Source organism: Crinia signifera, chromosome 19 (genome assembly GCF_055691185.1).
Source record: "Crinia signifera chromosome 19, ASM5569118v1, whole genome shotgun sequence".
Classification (NCBI taxonomy): Eukaryota; Metazoa; Chordata; class Amphibia; order Anura; family Myobatrachidae; genus Crinia; species Crinia signifera.
The window spans coordinates 67,305,650-67,324,241 of record NC_139226.1 but is presented as its reverse complement, the minus strand read 5'-3'; the positions used below and the strand labels follow the sequence as shown (position 1 = coordinate 67,324,241).

General features: G+C 43.6%; 1 protein-coding gene across 2 annotated transcripts in view; it reads left to right on the top strand.

The window, feature by feature from the left end:
• Positions 1-18,592, top strand: part of MCAM (melanoma cell adhesion molecule) — a 239,002-nt gene that overhangs the window by 26,640 nt on the left and 193,770 nt on the right. For both annotated transcript variants that reach the window (XM_083162728.1, XM_083162727.1), the window contains exons 2-3: positions 7,811-7,935; positions 13,015-13,222. In XM_083162728.1, coding sequence (XP_083018854.1) covers positions 7,811-7,935; positions 13,015-13,222 — 333 coding nt within the window. The remainder of the gene's footprint in view (positions 1-7,810; positions 7,936-13,014; positions 13,223-18,592) is intronic.

Sequence of the window (18,592 nt, the reverse complement as noted above, 5' to 3'; positions counted from 1 at the left end):
GCAAAAGGTAAAATATGCGCCACTGCAGGGCGCTCCCAGTACTGATAGCGTCTACGTGGCTCGGCGATTGTTTGTTTTAGCTTGGCGAAAGCACAGCAGCCTGCACGCCGGATCTAGTGCATTGCGAGACAGCTGTCACAGCTATGGCTGGCGTACTGAAAAAGGTGAGACGGCGGAGGTCACAGTACCTACCTCCGTGTGTCCGCAGATAGTGATAGATCTATAGACGCACATATACCGTGCCTCTGACCCCGATGACAACACTGTCCTGCACCCAGTGTTGAATATGACGTTATCAGTGTTTAGACCACACACAATATATATATACTTACCTCCCAACATGACCCAGGAGGGACACATGAAGCTCTGCAGAAAGGAAGGGTGGCTACACTTTTTATTTAATTTTTATTTTAAATGCCGAGTACATATTTGGAAAGGGATGGCCACACCCCTTTACCAGTGGCCACGTCCCTTTCTGGATGTGTACCGATTTTTACCCTCCAAATGTTGGAGGGTATGCCATGAAGCATTAACGGTCTGCTAATAATCACTTAGGGCCTTATTCAGATCTGAGCTCAGTACACATTTGTTTGGAAAATGGGCAAAACCAGAGGCGGAACTACCATTGGTGCAGCAGGTGCAGTGCACCGGGGCCCCTAAAGTCTAAGAGGCCCACTGTTGCCCCGTCACCCTCTTCCTGTAACCCATTGTTTTTCCTTGTCACCCACTTTATCCACATGCCTCTCCCTATCACGCTCGGCCTCTCCCTGTCACCCCACTGTTGTGTTCTATATTGTGAACTTGGGCTGGGGTGGAGGAAGTGGGCCCAAATTATATTTTTGCACCTGGGCCCAGCACCCACAAGTTCCGCCTCTGGGCAAAACCATGTGCACTGCAGGTGGGGCAGATGTAACATGTGCAGAGAGAGTTAGATTTGTGTGAGTTATTTTGTTTCTGTGCAGGATAAATACTGGCTACATTATTTTTACACTGCAATTTAGATTTCAGTTTCAACACACCCCACCCAAATTTAACTCTCTCTGCATGTTGCCCCACTTGCAGTGCACATGGTTTTGCCCATTTTCCAAACAAATTTGAACTACAATCAGATCTAAATAAGTGGCGTAGATAGTGTAAGGCAGCCCCCACTGCTGCTTGGGGGAGCGGGGGCTGCGTGGGCGCCGGGTGCTGGCACCCGGCCGGCACCCGGCACACTGAGTTAGTGTGACAGATAATTATCTCTGAGTCTGTCACACTACACAAGGAGTGGGCAAACTCTGGCCCGTGACGCCATCCAGACCGGCTCACTGCCCTCCACCCCTCGCCTTACTGCTGGTGCTATTGTTACGATACTTATCCCGTTGCCGCCACGTCTGTATTTGGACGGGAGTCGTGACCGCAGATCTACTAATAAGCATCCCGTCACTCCTCCTGGCTCCTGATGAGTCAAATGTCCATCACAAAATGGCCAACTCCTTAGAGCAGACAGGTTTTTTTAAGATGCTAGAGGAGGCAGCAGCGCCCTCCTCTAGCATCCTTACAAACGGTCTGCTGTAAGGAGGCGGCCATTTTGTGATGGACATTTGACTCATAAGGAGCCAGGCGCCGGGACGCAGATTAGTAGATATGCGGTCCCGACTCCCGGCCGAATACAGATGCGGCGGGGGAGGCAGGGTAAGTCCGGGCAGGGAGGCAGCGTTAAATTTAGGGAGTGGGGGGCGCCGGGGTGCAAAAATTTGCGATACGCCACTGATATATATATATATATATATATATGTGTGTATGTGTGTGTGTGTGTGTGTGTGTGTGTGTGTGTATATATGTATAGTTCAGGGGGTGTTGTCACTTACTCGTACAAAAAGACACCAGGCATGGTGTTTCAGGACTCTCTGTCCTTTTATCAAGACTTTCACAGAGAACATAGACAAGATAATGACATTTAACGTCCACCAGACTGGGCGCATAGTGATGATGGTGCCTGAACCCCAAACAGTGTGAAAACATAAACAAATAAATTTAAGTGACAACAAAGTATCCTATGAACAAGGGGAGAAATGCTGTCATCACCGGTTACAGATCTCCGGTGGGTTGCAACAACCATCCGCCCGGAATAATGCTTTCATACATGTAATACAGTACAATATGTAGGTTGTCATAATATACAGCATGAACCACATCATAAAACCCTCGGCGGGGTGACAATCTTAACAAGCTCAGGGTGATTGACTATATATATAGGGGGGGGGGGGGGGTGTTCCGGGCTCTGCAGCAGGGGAGGGGGGGGGGTCCGGGCTCTGCTGCCTGTTCCGTCATCCAGCAGGGGAGGGGGGGCCGGGCTCTGCTGCCCTTTCTGTCAGTCATCCAGCAGGGGGGGGGTCCAGGCTCTGCTGCTCATTCTGTCAGTCATCCAGCAGGGGGGGGGGGGTGGTCCAGGCTATGCTGCCCATTCTGTCAGTCATCCAGCAGGGGAGGGGGGGGCGGGCTCTGCTGCCCTTTCTGTCAGTCATCCAGCAAGGGAGGGGGGTCCGGGCTATGCTGCCCATTCTGTCAGTCATCCAGCAGGGGAGGGGGGGGGTCCGGGCTATGCAGCCCGTTCTGAAGTAGCGAAGAGTCACTGCCACCCTCTGCCCTCTTCTGTCCCGTCGCGCCTGTCCCTTCCTGTGACGCCGGCTGCTGCTACTACACTGGGGGTTCTAGGACGGCCCAGCACTGGAAAGCAGGTACCCGGAGTTCTACAAAAAAGATATACAAAATAGTAGCGATAACAATTAAAATATAATGACAATAAAAAGGTACACAATAAGACAATTATATTGGTCAACAGTAATGTTAATAATCAGCATGAGCACCAGCATCTGCAATAAGTAAACTGCTTATATTTGATCCATTCCTAGTATGCCACCAGATTCTATCCAGAGAGGGCAAATAAAGTCTCCTTATAGAGTAGTGTTGGATATATTTACCGCAATGTCAGTCCAAATGAGGTATTATTCCTTTCAGGATTGCGTTCTGCAAAGTCCATCACTTGATAAAGCTACTCTTATGTAGCGAAACGCGTCAGCAGTTACTACACCAGCCTACCACCTGCCATCTACTGCCTATCTACCAATTTGGACCCAGACCAGCCGCCACCGGAGTACTATTTCAAACCACCATTATCCGCTTGTTTGGAAATCTTGGGGAATCCCCCCTCACCAAGTGATGGACTTTGCAGAACGCAATGCTGAAAGGAATAATACCTCATTTGGACTGACATTGCGGTAAATATATCCAACACTACTCTATAAGGAGACTTTATTTGCCCTCTCTGGATAGAATCTGGCGGCATACTAGGAATGGATCCAATATAAGCAGTTTACTTATTGCAGATGCTGGTGCTCATGCTGATTATTAACATTACTGTTGACCAATATAATTGTCTTATTGTGTACCTTTTTATTGTCATAATTTTTTTTTATATTTTAATTGTTAGCGCTACTATTTTGTATATCTTTTTTGTTTCCTTCTAAAGGGACTCTCGATCCCTTGTCTAGTAGCTGCTTCATATCACAACCCCCTACAGCGCCCATTTGTGTTGTTTTACAACCATCCCCGTTTTTTGCTACCCTGAGTTCTACATATAGATATATCGGATTTGAAACATCGTGGGTGCTAAAAAGCACCCACGATGTGCCCATGATGGTTCAGATCCCGATATATCTCATGTTTGGCAGGTCCAACCCCCTGATCCAATCCGATGCGCACGGAAACGCGCATCAAATTGGATCAGCCTTTAGTGTGGTGATTAAACAGATGTCTTCTGGATCTGAAACACCATAAAATAGCATGAAGACATTAATGAGGAGTTGATTTACTGCAGTGCGTAAGTGCTCACAGCTTTGTGGATCTGACTTTGCCTCTCTTCTGCCCATTTGAATGTGGGGGAAAGGTGTCTAATTAAATTTTTCTGTCATATTAACATTTCAGTATTCAGAATGGAGGACAAACAATAAAAGATCAGGAAACAATTCCTACTAGTAGTGCTGAAGCTACTGCCACCAGTCATCATAATACTGATGTGCAAGTCCATCAACATCGTCTGGTCAGGCAGATGCACAATGTCATAGAGAAAATGTAAAATCCAACAACCTAAACGTAATCATAATTAACAACCCAATTTTTTTAACTACTGTATGTACAGAGAAACAGGAAGTGGCAAGGAAAGGCCACTTCCTTGACCTATGTTCATGACTGGGGGTTCAGCTTCTCATGGATATGGAAACCCTCCTTCTTTTCTAAAGATAAAAATAATGCTTGTTAAAGCATTAACTGTAGAACTAACTGTGCATTCATATATTACAAATCCCCAGGCAGAGTCTAAGTATGTCCACGGTTTGCGATGTCTAGGCCTGACCCTACCAATACTGTACGGTAACTACACTTGGCTGGTGGGAAAATAATTCTGTTTTGGAATACTATTTAGTTTTACAAGGAAGATGAAGTATTACAGCAGTCACCCAATTGCAAAGCAGATTACTGAAGCCATAGCAAATATGCTGGTGTTAGACGTGCATCCAGTATCTGCCATTAGTGCCAGGGGCGGAACTACTGCCGGTGCAGCCGGTGCAGTGCACCGGGGCCCAGGCATTTAGTGGGGCCCGCTGCTGCCTGCACATATTCTGTATTTTTTTTTTCTTTTTAATGTTTAATTGTAGCAGCAGCGGGCCTCCATCAGGGAGATACTGCCAGACGCTTACCGCGCCGACAGCAGTTCTCACTGCGACAGCCAGTGGCTCCCGGCTCCATTGAATGTCAGCTGGGGACCTCACGCTGCAACGCAGGAGGAGACCCGACACCAGCTTGAATGTACTGGCGGCAGCAGAGCCGCCGCAAGGGTGCGGGATACTGTGCGCCAAGGCACAGGAGAATGCCGGCTCACTGTACAATTGTACAGTATAGGCTGCGCTGCCTGCGACAGAGCCGGCACCAGGCAGTGGAAGACTGTGTGTCTGGAGCAGGAGCTGGGGACCGTGTGCAGGGAACAGAAGAATAAATACCAAGTGTTGTCATTGCTGGTGACTGTATTAGTTTTCTTCACACCACTGCTCTCCCTTCTTCCTCCTGTCCCCCTTCACTATGATCCCCCTACCCTCTGCTCTGCTACCCCTCTCCCCCTCGGCTCTGCTCTCTCCCTTCCCCTCAGCTCTGCTACCCCTATCCTTTGCTCCCCATACCCTCTCATCGGCTCCCCCCTCCTCTGCTACCCCTCTCTCTGTTCCCCCTCCCCTCCACTCCTCCTTCCCTCTACTCCACTCCCACTTTACTCCGCTCTCCCTCCCCCACTCTTCTGCACCCCCTCTTCTCTGCTCTCCCTGCTCTTCCCCTCATCCTGTCCCCTCCATCCCCCATCCTCTCCTCCACTTTCCCCCTCCTCTCACCCTCTACTCTGCTCCCTCTCCTCCTCTCTACCTCCCCCTTTCCTCTGCTTCCTCTTCCCCTCCTCCTCTCCCTCTCTCCCCTCTCCTCTCCACCTCCTTTTCCTCTTCTCTCACTTTCTATTCTATTTCTCTCCTCCCCACACTTCCCTTCTATCTCTGACAGTCCCTACCTGGCGCTGTCATTCTTTCTCTCACTCTTCTTGACACCCCTTCTCTTTCACTTCCTCTCTCCCCCTTTTTCTCCCTGATATCCCCTCTCTCTTGCTCCCTGTCTCTCCCTTTACTCTCCTTGTCATTTTCGTGTATGGTATAACGTGTAATGGGCATTACATGTGTGGCATAATGTGCAATTGGCATTACATGTGTGACATAATATGTAATGAGCATTATGGTGTGCGGCATAATGTGTACAGGGAACTACAGTGTGAGGCATAATGTGTAATGGACGTTAAATCTGAAGTAAAAAAAAAAGACACTATGCATTTTTTTTTGTGGGGGGCCCAAACCTTATTTTTGCACCTGGGCCCACAACTCGATTGTTCCGCCACTGATTAGTGCAGTGGGAATTACACAGTTGATTGACATACTGTGTGCCCACTCTGGATTCTACTTCACTAGACAGCAATTTCCAGACTGTACTAGGGACATTTTTAAAACGTGTCATTGCTGTCCTCAATCAGAAATGCCCTTGTACCCACTATCCAATTAACCACCCACATGTGGACAGGAGCATATTATCCATATTCCCTTACCACAGGTATTATTGTACGCAAACACATTCTTTGTAGGATCATTTATGTTGTGAGACAAATAACGGCAAATTCCAAAAAGTCCCATGTTTTTCTGGCACAATTTATTTGATAATGGAGGCTAATTTTATTCCATAAAATGACAGGGGCATACAGGAGATGCTGTCGGTGGCCCAAAAAGTGTTATCAATCCGTTGAAATCAGAGCACTGTATTTTGGCCAATGTACATAATCCCAGGTATTGTAAACCTGTATCTTTGTATCTGATGGACACACCTCTGCAGAGGCATAAACCACCCCCCCCCCCTTCCCCTGTGGTGTCAGGTGAGCGGTGCCCCCACCTCCCTGTGGATGGACTTGGCGTTGCATCCCCCACCCCCATGGAGGAGGTCCGTGGAGGCCGCACCCCACCCTCTGGTGGATCGACACGGCGGACGCATGCACCATCCCTCACACCCCCATGGGTGCACCCCTCCTGGATCGACTTTCCGGTGGACACATTCCCCCATGGATCGACTCGGGGGCCGCATGCACCCGGCATATGCACATGCGCAGAAATGTGGCTGCTTGTATGCCAAACATCGGTCCCCGTGTGAACGAACTGTCCATGCGAAAGGAACAAAATAACCCCCATTATCTAAAAATTGCACCCTTACTTTGCTAAATATTGAAAAAAGGGGAAGAGACACACATAGGTGTGAATCCACCAATGCAACTCTTTTTTTCTTCTTGTTCATACTAAATATTAACAGAAATCGCATGCAATATGTGTTTAACCCTTTAAAATTGTACCCTATTAAATTTGGACCTTTGTGTGAACACATCAGGTTTAATTTTTAACTGTACCTTTTAATCTTTAAATGTAAAGTGAATTTTGAGGAAGTTAAAAATGCAAGGAACAACAAGCAGTTTAAAGACTAGATGTATGTAACTGGATTCCCCCTTGTGTACAACAAAGCTGCACCACCTGCTTACATATGGTATAAATGCCTTTTGGCCAATCATGTGATTCACAAACTGCTAAAGTTTTTTATTACAGCATACCTCCCAACTGTACCGATATTCACGTTTTTTGGGACAGAGGGGTTAGGGTATGGCCAGCAGCTCACCGTGCCCCCAGAAAGGTGAAAATGGGGCGTGGTTATTTGCAGGCCTAGGTCTGCTAGGCCATGACCCCACATTTTGGGAGTGCAGCACCGGCTCGTGCAAGGGTCCCACCTCAAGACTTCACAAACTTGGGAAGTATGTTACAGCATATCAAAGTTGCTCATCTTGGAACTTTATGTTTTATTTTGATTTTTTATTATGTTGTTTTCCTCTATTTTAAGTTAATTACATTAACAATATTGCACTATGGGGGCAATGCATTAATGCTTTTCATATATATATATATATAGAGAGACTTTGAGTGGGATGATCCGGCTCTCCCTGTATTGAGGATGTCTGCGCCTGGTGCCCGCTCCAATGAATAAATAAAAGGCAGGGGGGGAGGAAAAGCAGCACTCCAGACGTCTTAGCAATAAATCACAGTCAGGCCATCCTATATGGACCATATATATATATATATATATATATATATATATATATTAACTCTTTTCGGTTTTATTTGTGCATTTATAAAATTTTGGCTTGGTTTCTTTGCAGAGGTATGGGGACAACATGAACATGAAACAAAGGTTCAGAAGGTCAAATTAGGTGAAAAAGTATATTTGCCATGTAGAGCTTTCCATTCTGAAGAATTTGGCAATACCAGTCTGCAGTGGCTATATGTAAGTATCAGTTTCACAGAAAACATGTGCAGTATTGTTACAGTTATGTTAATGGATCCAAGGGAGGGCTTCTATCTATGCTTTCCATTAACACTATTAATTGACTCTAGGGTGCATCACTGACAGTCACAACTTTGCATTTATAACTAAGGTTTCAGTGCATTTTGATCAATAGCATTGTGATCAATTTTTAGGCGAATGTCCTAGACTATCCAAACACCACTATACTATTAGGCACTAATTTGATTGATTTAATTTGTGCTGTTAGATTATTAATTAAAATATCTACTATATAAAAATGAAAATGTGTCCTTCTGTCTGTCTTTCTATACAAAGCCATAGTTTACAAGCCAAGATCATGATATTTTACATAAAAGTGTATTAAAACATGGCCGAGGCAACTAAAGCAATTTAAAACAAAATTAATTATAAATTTTTAATTAGTTAAAAAACACAATTTTTGTTTTACGCTATTCTGATTACCAAGATCACACCCACTGATACAAGCACATCACTATATATGCTCAGTGCGGCTCACATTGATGCACTGATTTCCAATAATCTCTGAACTGAGCAAAGTTCAGGGCTACTTCTATCTATCTACAGATGGAGCCAGCCCGACAGCTCGGTCTCACTAGCTCACGCATCCCATTGTCCCATTGCTATGTACATTGGTGCAGCCTTCCGCAGTTCGCGGGTGTCATGGTGCAGGCTTCGGGGGTTGGCGGGATGCTGAGGCATGTGTAAAGCAGAGCTGGCAGAACTCTGCTGGGCTGAAAAACATGTTGCTGAATGGTCGTGCAAGGGAAAATCGTATTACAAGCATATTAAAACGGCCTAGGCAACTAAAAAAATTCCAAACTAAAATGAATTACAGTTATTTTTTATTAACTAAAACCCACAATTTTTGTTGTGCGCACATATGTACGCACATATGTATGTTACAGCATAACTCCGGAATGACTGCAGCAATTTACACCAAACTTGGTACACATATTACTTACAATATGGGAACAAACACTGTGGGATTAAGACATGCCTAACACCCCTAGGGGTGAGGTGGCAGCACAGAGTATTTCAGAAGACAGCATAACTCTGGAATGAAATGCATTTCTGCACTTAACGCTAGTTAACTTGGGGGATTACGTGTTTTGAAATGTATTACTACCGCACTAGGGACAGCCCACTGAGTAACGCTTGGTGGGGCTGTTCCCTGCAATACCCCCAGTAATTAGCGGCCTGGGCGATGTATTAACAGCTGGGACAAGTTAAAGGCTGCTTTATACATCTGCCCCACTTTGTGGGTAACTCTCCCCTAGCACCCCTTGGGGTGGGGCAGCATCACAGACTCGGGACATGTATGATATTTAAGTGATGACATGGCTGCATGTGACAGGGACAATGACATGATGTGAGAAGAGGAATGGAGATAGCACAAATCCACACACAGAGTTATATAGTGGAAGGAGCAGGGTTCCTAAGCAGTACAGAGTATATCAGGAGAGGAATAATGTGCTGCGCTTTAATGTGGCCACGTGTAAATGAACTTGATTTAAAAAAAAAATATATATATATATATATATATATATATATAAAATCACATAAAGCAAATCATGTATCAAATATAATATAATAACGAGCCTCTAATGGTCACTTTTAAGTAAAAAGGGCTACATTGAATATTGAGTAAAAGTCCCTTTCTGGGTAGATAGTCACCCACACAACCTGTCACTTCAAGGATAGGGGGACAGAAAGGAAATTCTTCCATTAACACAGAATTGTGGCACTGTCATCAAAAGTATTGCGACCACTGCACTCACCTAAAATCAGTGAGTAATGTGCACATAAAGTTTACTTTTAAGGGACCTTTCCAAAATCATGGACCCACATAGACAGACACTCACCGAAAAGGTGATCCCTATTTGGATCTTATTTTAAAGTCCAAAGAAACCTTAATATGCACAGTCTGCAGCGTTCATAGTGAATAAGGGTATGCCCCCTTTTCACTGCGTTCCTTTTCATCTCTCACGGTGCTATCACCATATACCCATATACAGCCCTACACATGAAGATGTTGTTTTTTTCTATGTTTCTACTATGAACAACATTCCAAGCTTTAATACCCTCCACAATCTACAGTGTCAAAATTGATCAGGAATCCATAAAGAAACCTTGATAAACATGGTATTCTCCTTTAATTGTGAGAGTTGTCCTGTTCCTCTATAAATGTTCTACTCCATATATATTGTGAGTAATGTATGCATATTATAATCAGGGTGTCCCTCTAAGAAGGGTGTGGCTCTTTCCTATGAAGCTTAAAAAGAAACCTTTATACTGGGCAGTATACCTATACTGGGCAGTATGAGTCTTGTTTTCCCACATGGTGCTGGTTTGTCACTTTAGTTTACAATACTACACATATAAGTGTATTTTTCCCTCCAAATTCTATCACATTTTTTTAGTGTGCACAACCAACACCCTGATTGAGGGAGTGTCCCAGATTCACTGATGTTAACAAAATAAACCATTACGAGCTTGTTACATTATTCTAAGTAAAATTGCAACTTTCATTACTATCACAGGAGAATAAAAAAAGGAACCTAGATAGATGTTTCACTCCACTAGTTTGGTACACTTCATTTCACCATTGTATATAGGGCCTTATTCTGGTTCACTGCTTCTGGCAAATTTCTTCTTAGATGGACAAAACCATGTGCACTGCAGGTGCTGTAGATGTTACTTGTGCAGAGAGAGTTAGATTTGGGTGGGGTTTGACTTCAAAGTGAGATCTATATTGCAGTGTAGAAATAAAGCAGTCAGTATTTTCCCTGCACATAAACAAAATAACTCACCAAATCTAATTCTCTCTGCACATTTGACATCTGCCCCCCCTGCAGTGCACATGGTGTCATCCATCTAAGAAGGAATTTGCCAAAAGGAGTGAACCAGTATACGGCCCATAGTCCAGATATTGATCTTTCCAAACACTACATAAAATTGGTTGTTTCTATTTTTTTTGGCATAGTTTGAGTCATTATAACAAGGACTCTGTGACACCTTGAAGTTTATTACACCACTCATCTAAGGGCATTTGCAACATATACTGTACATCCAGATCAAGGGACATTTTTTTCTCACTATATTCTACATTTGCACCAAGTCAAGAGGCAATGGCATGAGCTGCTCCAGACCCCCTCTGCAAAGTGCTATAGAACATGTAGAAAGTCTATGCCAGTAAAAGTGCCAAGGGATAGGGGCTAACCATATCATTGATCCTCTAAATAGAGTAAATATGGTAAAGAAATATTATTCTCTATATCAGCCTCTATGTTGTCTATGGTTAGTACTGTGGCTGGATTAGCAAATGTTTTACTTTGGCATGTTTCAAAATTTTCTGGAAATGATCTGTTGTTGTTTAAAGCCCATAACAGCTTATCTGCATCTACTTATTAGTATTATTATTATTATTATTATTATTACTATTATTATTATTATTTTATATTTGCCATTAAGGAGTGTATTTACTAAAAAGGGAGTTCTATTCAAAATGGGATATTGCTATGGGCAACCAATCAGAATCTACTTATTTATTTAGCACCTTCTAGAAGTTAATAGAAAGAATCTGATTGGTTGCCCATAGCCACATCCCAACTCAATAGCACTTACATCTTAGTAAATAAACCCTAAAATTTTAAATCAGTAGGGAAACAAATGGGCAGATGTATGAAGTCTGGTTGATGATAAAGTGATGATAAAGCAGTGATAAAGTGGAAAGTGATAATGCAGCAGCCTTTGGGGGAGATTGTCTAAGGTAAAAATGCGGTAAAACCCCCGTTATCTGGGTTTTTACCGCATTTTGGGATGCTCTAAGCATCCCCCGCCAGGTTACCACCAATGGGCTTCTCACGAGAACCCACCGCCGCTCCGCACGGACCCGCGCCGCCCCGCAGCACCCCCTCACCTGTGTCCGGGCAGCACAGAGCTCTGCTGCCCGTACCTGTGACCTCCTCCCTGCACTGATCCTCTTCCGGGTGCAGGGAGGAGGAGAGCCCGGCGCAGCAGCAGCAGCGCCGGGTGTGGGAGGGGGGAGCCGCCGGGACCTGCTGTGACCCGGCGACTCTCACCGCAAAGGACAGCTCTTAACGCAAGAGCTGTCCTTTGCTATAATTATCGCATATGTTAGAACATATGCGATAATTATGATTGCGATGGGTGGTGAAGGGGGTGGAGCTGGGCGGCGAGTTTTAGAGAATCTCCCCCTTTATCTGTGAAAAATGAAAGTAAAGAGTTAATTGTCTGGTGCATTATCAGTTTCAGTTGGATTTCTTGATGGACATAGGCCCTTATTCAGATCTGATCGCAGTACAAACTTGTTCTCAAAATGGACAAAACCATGTGCACTGCAGGTGGGGCAGATGTAACATGTGTAGAGAGAGTTTGATTTGTGCGAGTTATTTTGTTTCTGTTCAGGGTATATACTGGCTGCATTATTTTTACACTGCAATTTAGATTTCAGTTTCAACACTCCCCACCCAAATCTAACTCTCTCTGTGCATGTTACATCTGACCCACCTGCAGTGCACATGGTTTTGCCCATTTTGAGAACAAATTTGTACTGCAATCAGATCTGAATAAGGGCCATAGAATCACATCTTGACATGTCAGCATGTTAAATGTTGGCATTTTGACTATGTTGTTCAATTGAACATGGCAGAATGAATGTCGGTATATCAACTGTGTCGGCATTTTGCTGTCAATCAATAGGTGTCGTTATAATGACCATCGGTAAAACGTCTGGTGGTAAATTGACTGCAACCTGTGTTATCACATTCCACCTTATCACCTCTTTATCGGCACTTTATCACTTTACCAGGCTTAAAACATCTGCCCCAATGTTCTTTGTAAAGACAGACTTGTAGCTGTTTATTGAGCATTTAATAAAAGAATAGTATGAGTAGTAAACATTGTATGTACAATTAATTTTATCTTGATGTATTGACTTATGTTTTGCATTCAATGTGAGAATATATATTTTTGGTGACTTATTATAAATAAATGCCTATTATAACCTTATCATAGGACAACAAAGGGCATAATCAAAAGATTTATACCATTGGATCCAAAGGAGAACTCAGGGAAGAATCAGAACTGAAAAGCCGTGTCAGTTTGGAAAACAATTCTACATTGGTGGTTAATGATGTGCAAGTTCAAGATGAGAAACTGTTCATGTGCCACGTTGAGGGTCCGGACGGTATTAAGAAAAGCAATATACAATTGAGAGTCTATAGTAAGTTCTAATAATAAGCTACAATGCATAAAGTATTTTGTTTATATTTATGACAGTAGTTTAGATGTAATTTTAATATGATCATTGACTGATTTTTATTTGTACATATACATTTATACATTAGTAGAGTACATTAGTTGGGTATACTTTAGTAATTCAAATTTGACATGAAAAGATAAATATAGTCTAAAATTTCCAGAAGACATATTATTAAGATATTTGTTATCAATTTCAAGACAAAACAAACAGATATCAAATAACTTAAAGCTCTCATTAATTAAATGAATAAGATGTTTTCCCTTATAGACTATGTAAATAAAGAACACAGATATAGCGCAATCTTCTACAAAAATTTATAAAATCTCTTTAATATATGAGATTAAAGATAAAGGGGGAAATTTACTAACATGTGTATTCTACTTCACATGTGATGTTGCTATGAGCAACCAATCAGAATCTACTTCTTATTTATTTAGCATCCTCTAGAAGATAGTAGACAGGATCTGATTGGTTGCCCGTAGCAACATCACATGTGAAGTAGAATACACATCTTAGTAAATTTCCCCCAAAGTATGTAAAGTCATAAACTGTTTATAAACATGGTAAGGTTCTTTTAAAAGTAAGGATAAAATTAACAAAACTAGCTAATTGGAAACAAGGGCCAGAGTAACCCATTGGGGGGGAGATTCTGTAATATTCACCGCGAATCAGTGTATTTTTCGTGTAGTTACCGCTGGTATATCGCATCGTAACGGCGTCTCTCTTCTCCATATTCTGTGTTATTGTAGTTGTCGAGCGTAGTTTGCGTTATACTATTGCCATGGCAATATATTTTTTTATTTTTTTTTGGTGCCACGAGCTGGCCGGACATGTGCACTGGCTTTTTAATAAAATAAATATAAAATAAATAAATATAAAATATATATATATGTTTATGTGGAAAGGATTGCAATTAAAATTAAAATAATATAATTAAAATGACACCATGTGTGTGGCTACAGGCTGCAAAAGTGCCTCACACCTCAGGAGGCACATCTATGAAAAAAATCACCTCAGATCAAACAGGAAATAGTTCAGAACTACAAAAAAATGATCAAACAAATAAATGTAATAGTTCTAAGTAGAGATGTGCACCGGACACTTTTCAGGTTTTGGGTTCTGATTACCTTGAGGTTTTGGGTTTTGGCAAAACACCTCCTAAGTGTTTTGTGTTTGGATTTTTTGGGGTTTTGGGTTCTGATTTTTTTGTTAAAAAAGCATAAAAACTGCTAAAATCGCAGAATTTGTTGTTGTTTTTTGCTCCTACGCTATATTAACCTCAATAACATTCATGTACACTCATTTCCAGTCTATTTTGAACACCTCACACCTCATAATCATAGGCGTGCGCAGCACATCTTATTAGGGGGTGCACCGTCAAAGGAGTGTGCATAGCTCCACCTAATGGGCATGTCTAACACCGCCACTCAGGCGTGTCTTCCACCATCTATTGGCACTCGCTACAATATAAAAAGTCTCTCAGCCACACCATAATCTCCTGCCTATTTCAGTTGTAATCTTCTAATTACTCTGTGTAACAGTACATGGAAATACAGTCATAAACATATATGGATGACGCAGGTATTTAGTGATATGACAATGGTCTAGTACAATTACCAATGCGAACACAAATATTGAATGATGGGCGCTTCTTTAAATGGAATACAGTTCTAAAAAAGCAAAAGTCTTTGGTTAAGGGTATTCCTGGTATTGTTAGCGACAGAGGTGTTCATATGGGTGGGGCACAGCATTAGGGGGTGCCTGTGCACCTCTAACACTCAATGTGCGCACACCTATGCTCATAATATTGTTTTTAGGGCAAAAGTTTGCACCGAGGTAGCTGGATAACTATGCTAAGCCACACAAGTGTGCGGCACAAACACGTGGCTCATGTAAGAGTGGCACTGCAGCGGAAGACAGGATGGCAGTTTAAAAAAATAGGCCCAAAAAAGATCCCTATCTAGCTTTATCATGCACGGTTTACCATGTGCAGCCAAGGAGCGGTGGGCATTTTGTGCAGCACAGAGTTTGTCTGCAAGTGTGAAACTGTTTTGATCACTTTAACATCCAACAAGACCCCTATCTGGCTTGATTGTGTGATTATGATTAATTTATGTAATCTGATTGTTTAATTTTGTAATTATTATTCATTTATTACCTATCATCTCTTAAATCATTGATCATGGGTGTAGGGGAGGGGGCTAATCAATTTTAAGGTGGCAGATGGAAGATGTAATGTAATGTGTAAACCATCACTAGCATTGGTTGCAGCAGTGGCAGTAACTGATGGACCCGGCTGTGCAGATAAGGAATGCTGACAGCGATGATGTCACAGGGAGAGCCAGCGAACTGTTGCTCCATGCAGCGCTGGAAAACTTTGCTGCCCGTGGTGATGCCATAGGGCATGCTTAACCATCACCAGCATTGGTTGCAGCAGTGGCAGTAACTGATGGACCCGGATGTGCAGATAAGGATGCTGACAAAGATTATGTCACAGGGAGAGCCAGCGAACTGTTGCTCCATGCAGCGCTGGAAAACTTCGCTGCCCGTGTTGATGCCATAGGGCATGCGTAACCATCACTAGCATTGGTTACAGCAGTGGCAGTAACTGATGGACCCGGCTGTGCAGATAAGGATGCTGACAGAGATTATGTCAAAGGGAGAGCCAGCGAACTGTTGCTCCATGCAGCGCTGGAAAACTTCGCTGCCCGTGTTGATGCCATAGGGCATGCGTAACCATCACTAGCATTGGTTGCAGCAGTGGCAGTAACTGATGGACCCGGCTGTGCAGATAAGGATGCTGACAGAGATTATGTCACAGGGAGAGCCAGCGAACTGTTGCTCCATGCAGCGCTGGAAAACTTGAAGGCAGTAAGCAAGGAAGAGGCTCTGTCCAGAGGGATCTGCCAAAACCCACACTTGGCATTGAGGGTGCTAAAGACCGTTGCACCTGGCATGTCAGCGATCACCTGCTCGATGGTGCAGAGTGTGTATCTGTTTTGGTCAGTTTAATATTTAATAAGACCCCTATCTGTCTTGATTGTGATTATGATTATTTATAATTAATTAATTTCATCTGATTTTTAATTTGGTGATTAGTAATTATTCATTTATTATTTATTATTACCATTCGTCTCGTCAATCATTGCCTAATGGGTGGAGGGGAGGGGGCTAATTAATGACTAGGTGGAAGCTGGAAGAGTTCTATCTGGCTGCGACTTCTGTAACTCTATTGATCGCTAGGGTGGATTCAGGTGATCTGGCTCGCTAGGCGGGTGTTCCCTTTGCTCACTGCTTCACATGCGTCCCTCGTAAAGCTGCGCACTCTGTCGAGGAGGATGTCCTTTGCCGGTAGAGAAGTACTGATCTTCTCTCAAGGTGTTACGACTCGTAGCTGCACTCCCCTGCTACAACCTCAAAACAAGCACCAAGACCCCTATCTGGCTTGATTGTGCACTGTTTACACAGTGCAGCGGAGGAGCAGTGGGCGATTGGTGCATCAATCAGTGGAATGCAAACAGTTATATGCATTTCAAAGACAAGTCCCTCATACAAATGACTCTCAGCAGTGGGCACCAGACCAGACAGGTAAAAAAAAGTTTAGACGCCCAAAAAGAAGTGTAATTGCAGCCGCCCCCAAAGAAGTGTAATTGCAGCCGCCCCCAAAGAAGTGTAATTGCAGCCGCCCAAAAAGAAGTGTAATTGCAGCCGCCCACAAAAAAGTTTAGGCACCCAAAAACAAGTGTAATTGCAGCTGCCCACAAAGAAGTTTAATTGCAGCCGCCCACCAAAAAGTTTAGCCGCCCAAAAAGAAGTGTAATTGCAGCCGCCCCCAAAGAAGTATAATTGCAGCCGCCCAAAAAGAAGTGTAATTGCAGCCGCCCACAAAGAAGTTTGATTGCAGCCACCCAAAAAGAAGTGTAATTGCAGCCGCCCCCAAAGAAGTGTAATTGAAGCCGCCCACAAAGAAGTGTAATTGCAGCCGCCCACGAAAAAGTTTAGCCGCCCAAAAAGAAGTGTAATTGCAGCCGCTCCCAAAGAAGTGTAATTGCAGCCGCCCAAAAAGAAGTGTAATTGCAGCCGCCCACAAAACAGTTTAGCCGCCCAAAAAGAAGTGTAATTGCAGCCTTCCTGCCCCAGCCCTGACTCCCCCAGGTCAGGGAGATCACATTCTCACCCATGAAGATGGTGATGGTGACACAATTCTAAAAGCGGACAGAGAACAATCTCTTGCACACGAGACCACTGTGCTTGATACAAGACAGACCAGAGTCCACCTAAAGGTGTCGGCTAGTACAGCATCCCTAAAAGTTTCAAGGCTCCAAAAAAAAAAGGCTGCAGTGGAAGACTCCCAAATTAATGCAGGGTGAGAGCTGCAACCAGCAGTGGGCGATTGGTGCAGCAATCAAGTGGAATGCAAACAGTTGTATGCATTTAAAAGACAAGTCCCTCATACGAATGACTCAAAGCAGTGGGCACCAGGCCAGACAGGTAAAAAAAGTTTAGGCGCCCAAAAAGAAGTGTAATTGCAGCCGCCCACAAAGAAGTTTAATTGCAGCTGCCCACCAAAAAGTTTAGCCGCCCAAAAAGAAGTGTAATTGCAGCCGCCCCCAAAGAAGTGTAATTGTAGCCGCCCAAAAAGAAGTGTAATTGCAGCCGCCCCCAAAGAAGTTTAATTGCAGCCGCCCAAAAAGAAGTGTAATTGAAGCCGCCCACAAAAATGTTTAGCCGCCCAAAAAGAAGTGTAATTGCAGCCGCCCCCAAAGAAGTGTAATTGCAGCTGACCACAAAGAAGTGTAATTGCAGCCGCCCCTAAAGAAAAAAAAGTTTAATTGCCTCTCAGCAGTGGGCACCAGACCAGACAGGTAGATGAGGCAGTACTAGTTGTGTGTGTATCTGTTTTGGTCAGTTTAATATTTAACAAGACCCCTATCTGGCTTGATTCTGATTTTGATTGATTGATTATTAATTAAATTTATGATGTGATTGATTCATGGTCGAAACCCCGTTTAACAACCTGCCTGATCCTGACCCTGATGTGCAGTTTGTCTCTGTGCTGAAAGATCCCAATCTCAAATGGCAGACTGAACAACCTGTGGATAGCCATATTTAAAAAAAATGTGTGGCAGCCCACTACAGGATACCCCCTGTGCCCCTGTGCCCCAAAGAAGTTTAATTGCAGCCGCCCACAAAAAAGTTTAGCCGCACAAAAAGAAGTGTAATTGCAGCCGCCGCCAAAGAAGTGTAATTGCAGCCGCCCAAAAAGAAGTGTAATTGCAGCTGCCCCCAAAGAAGTTTAATTGCAGCCGCCCAAAAAGAAGTGTAATTGCA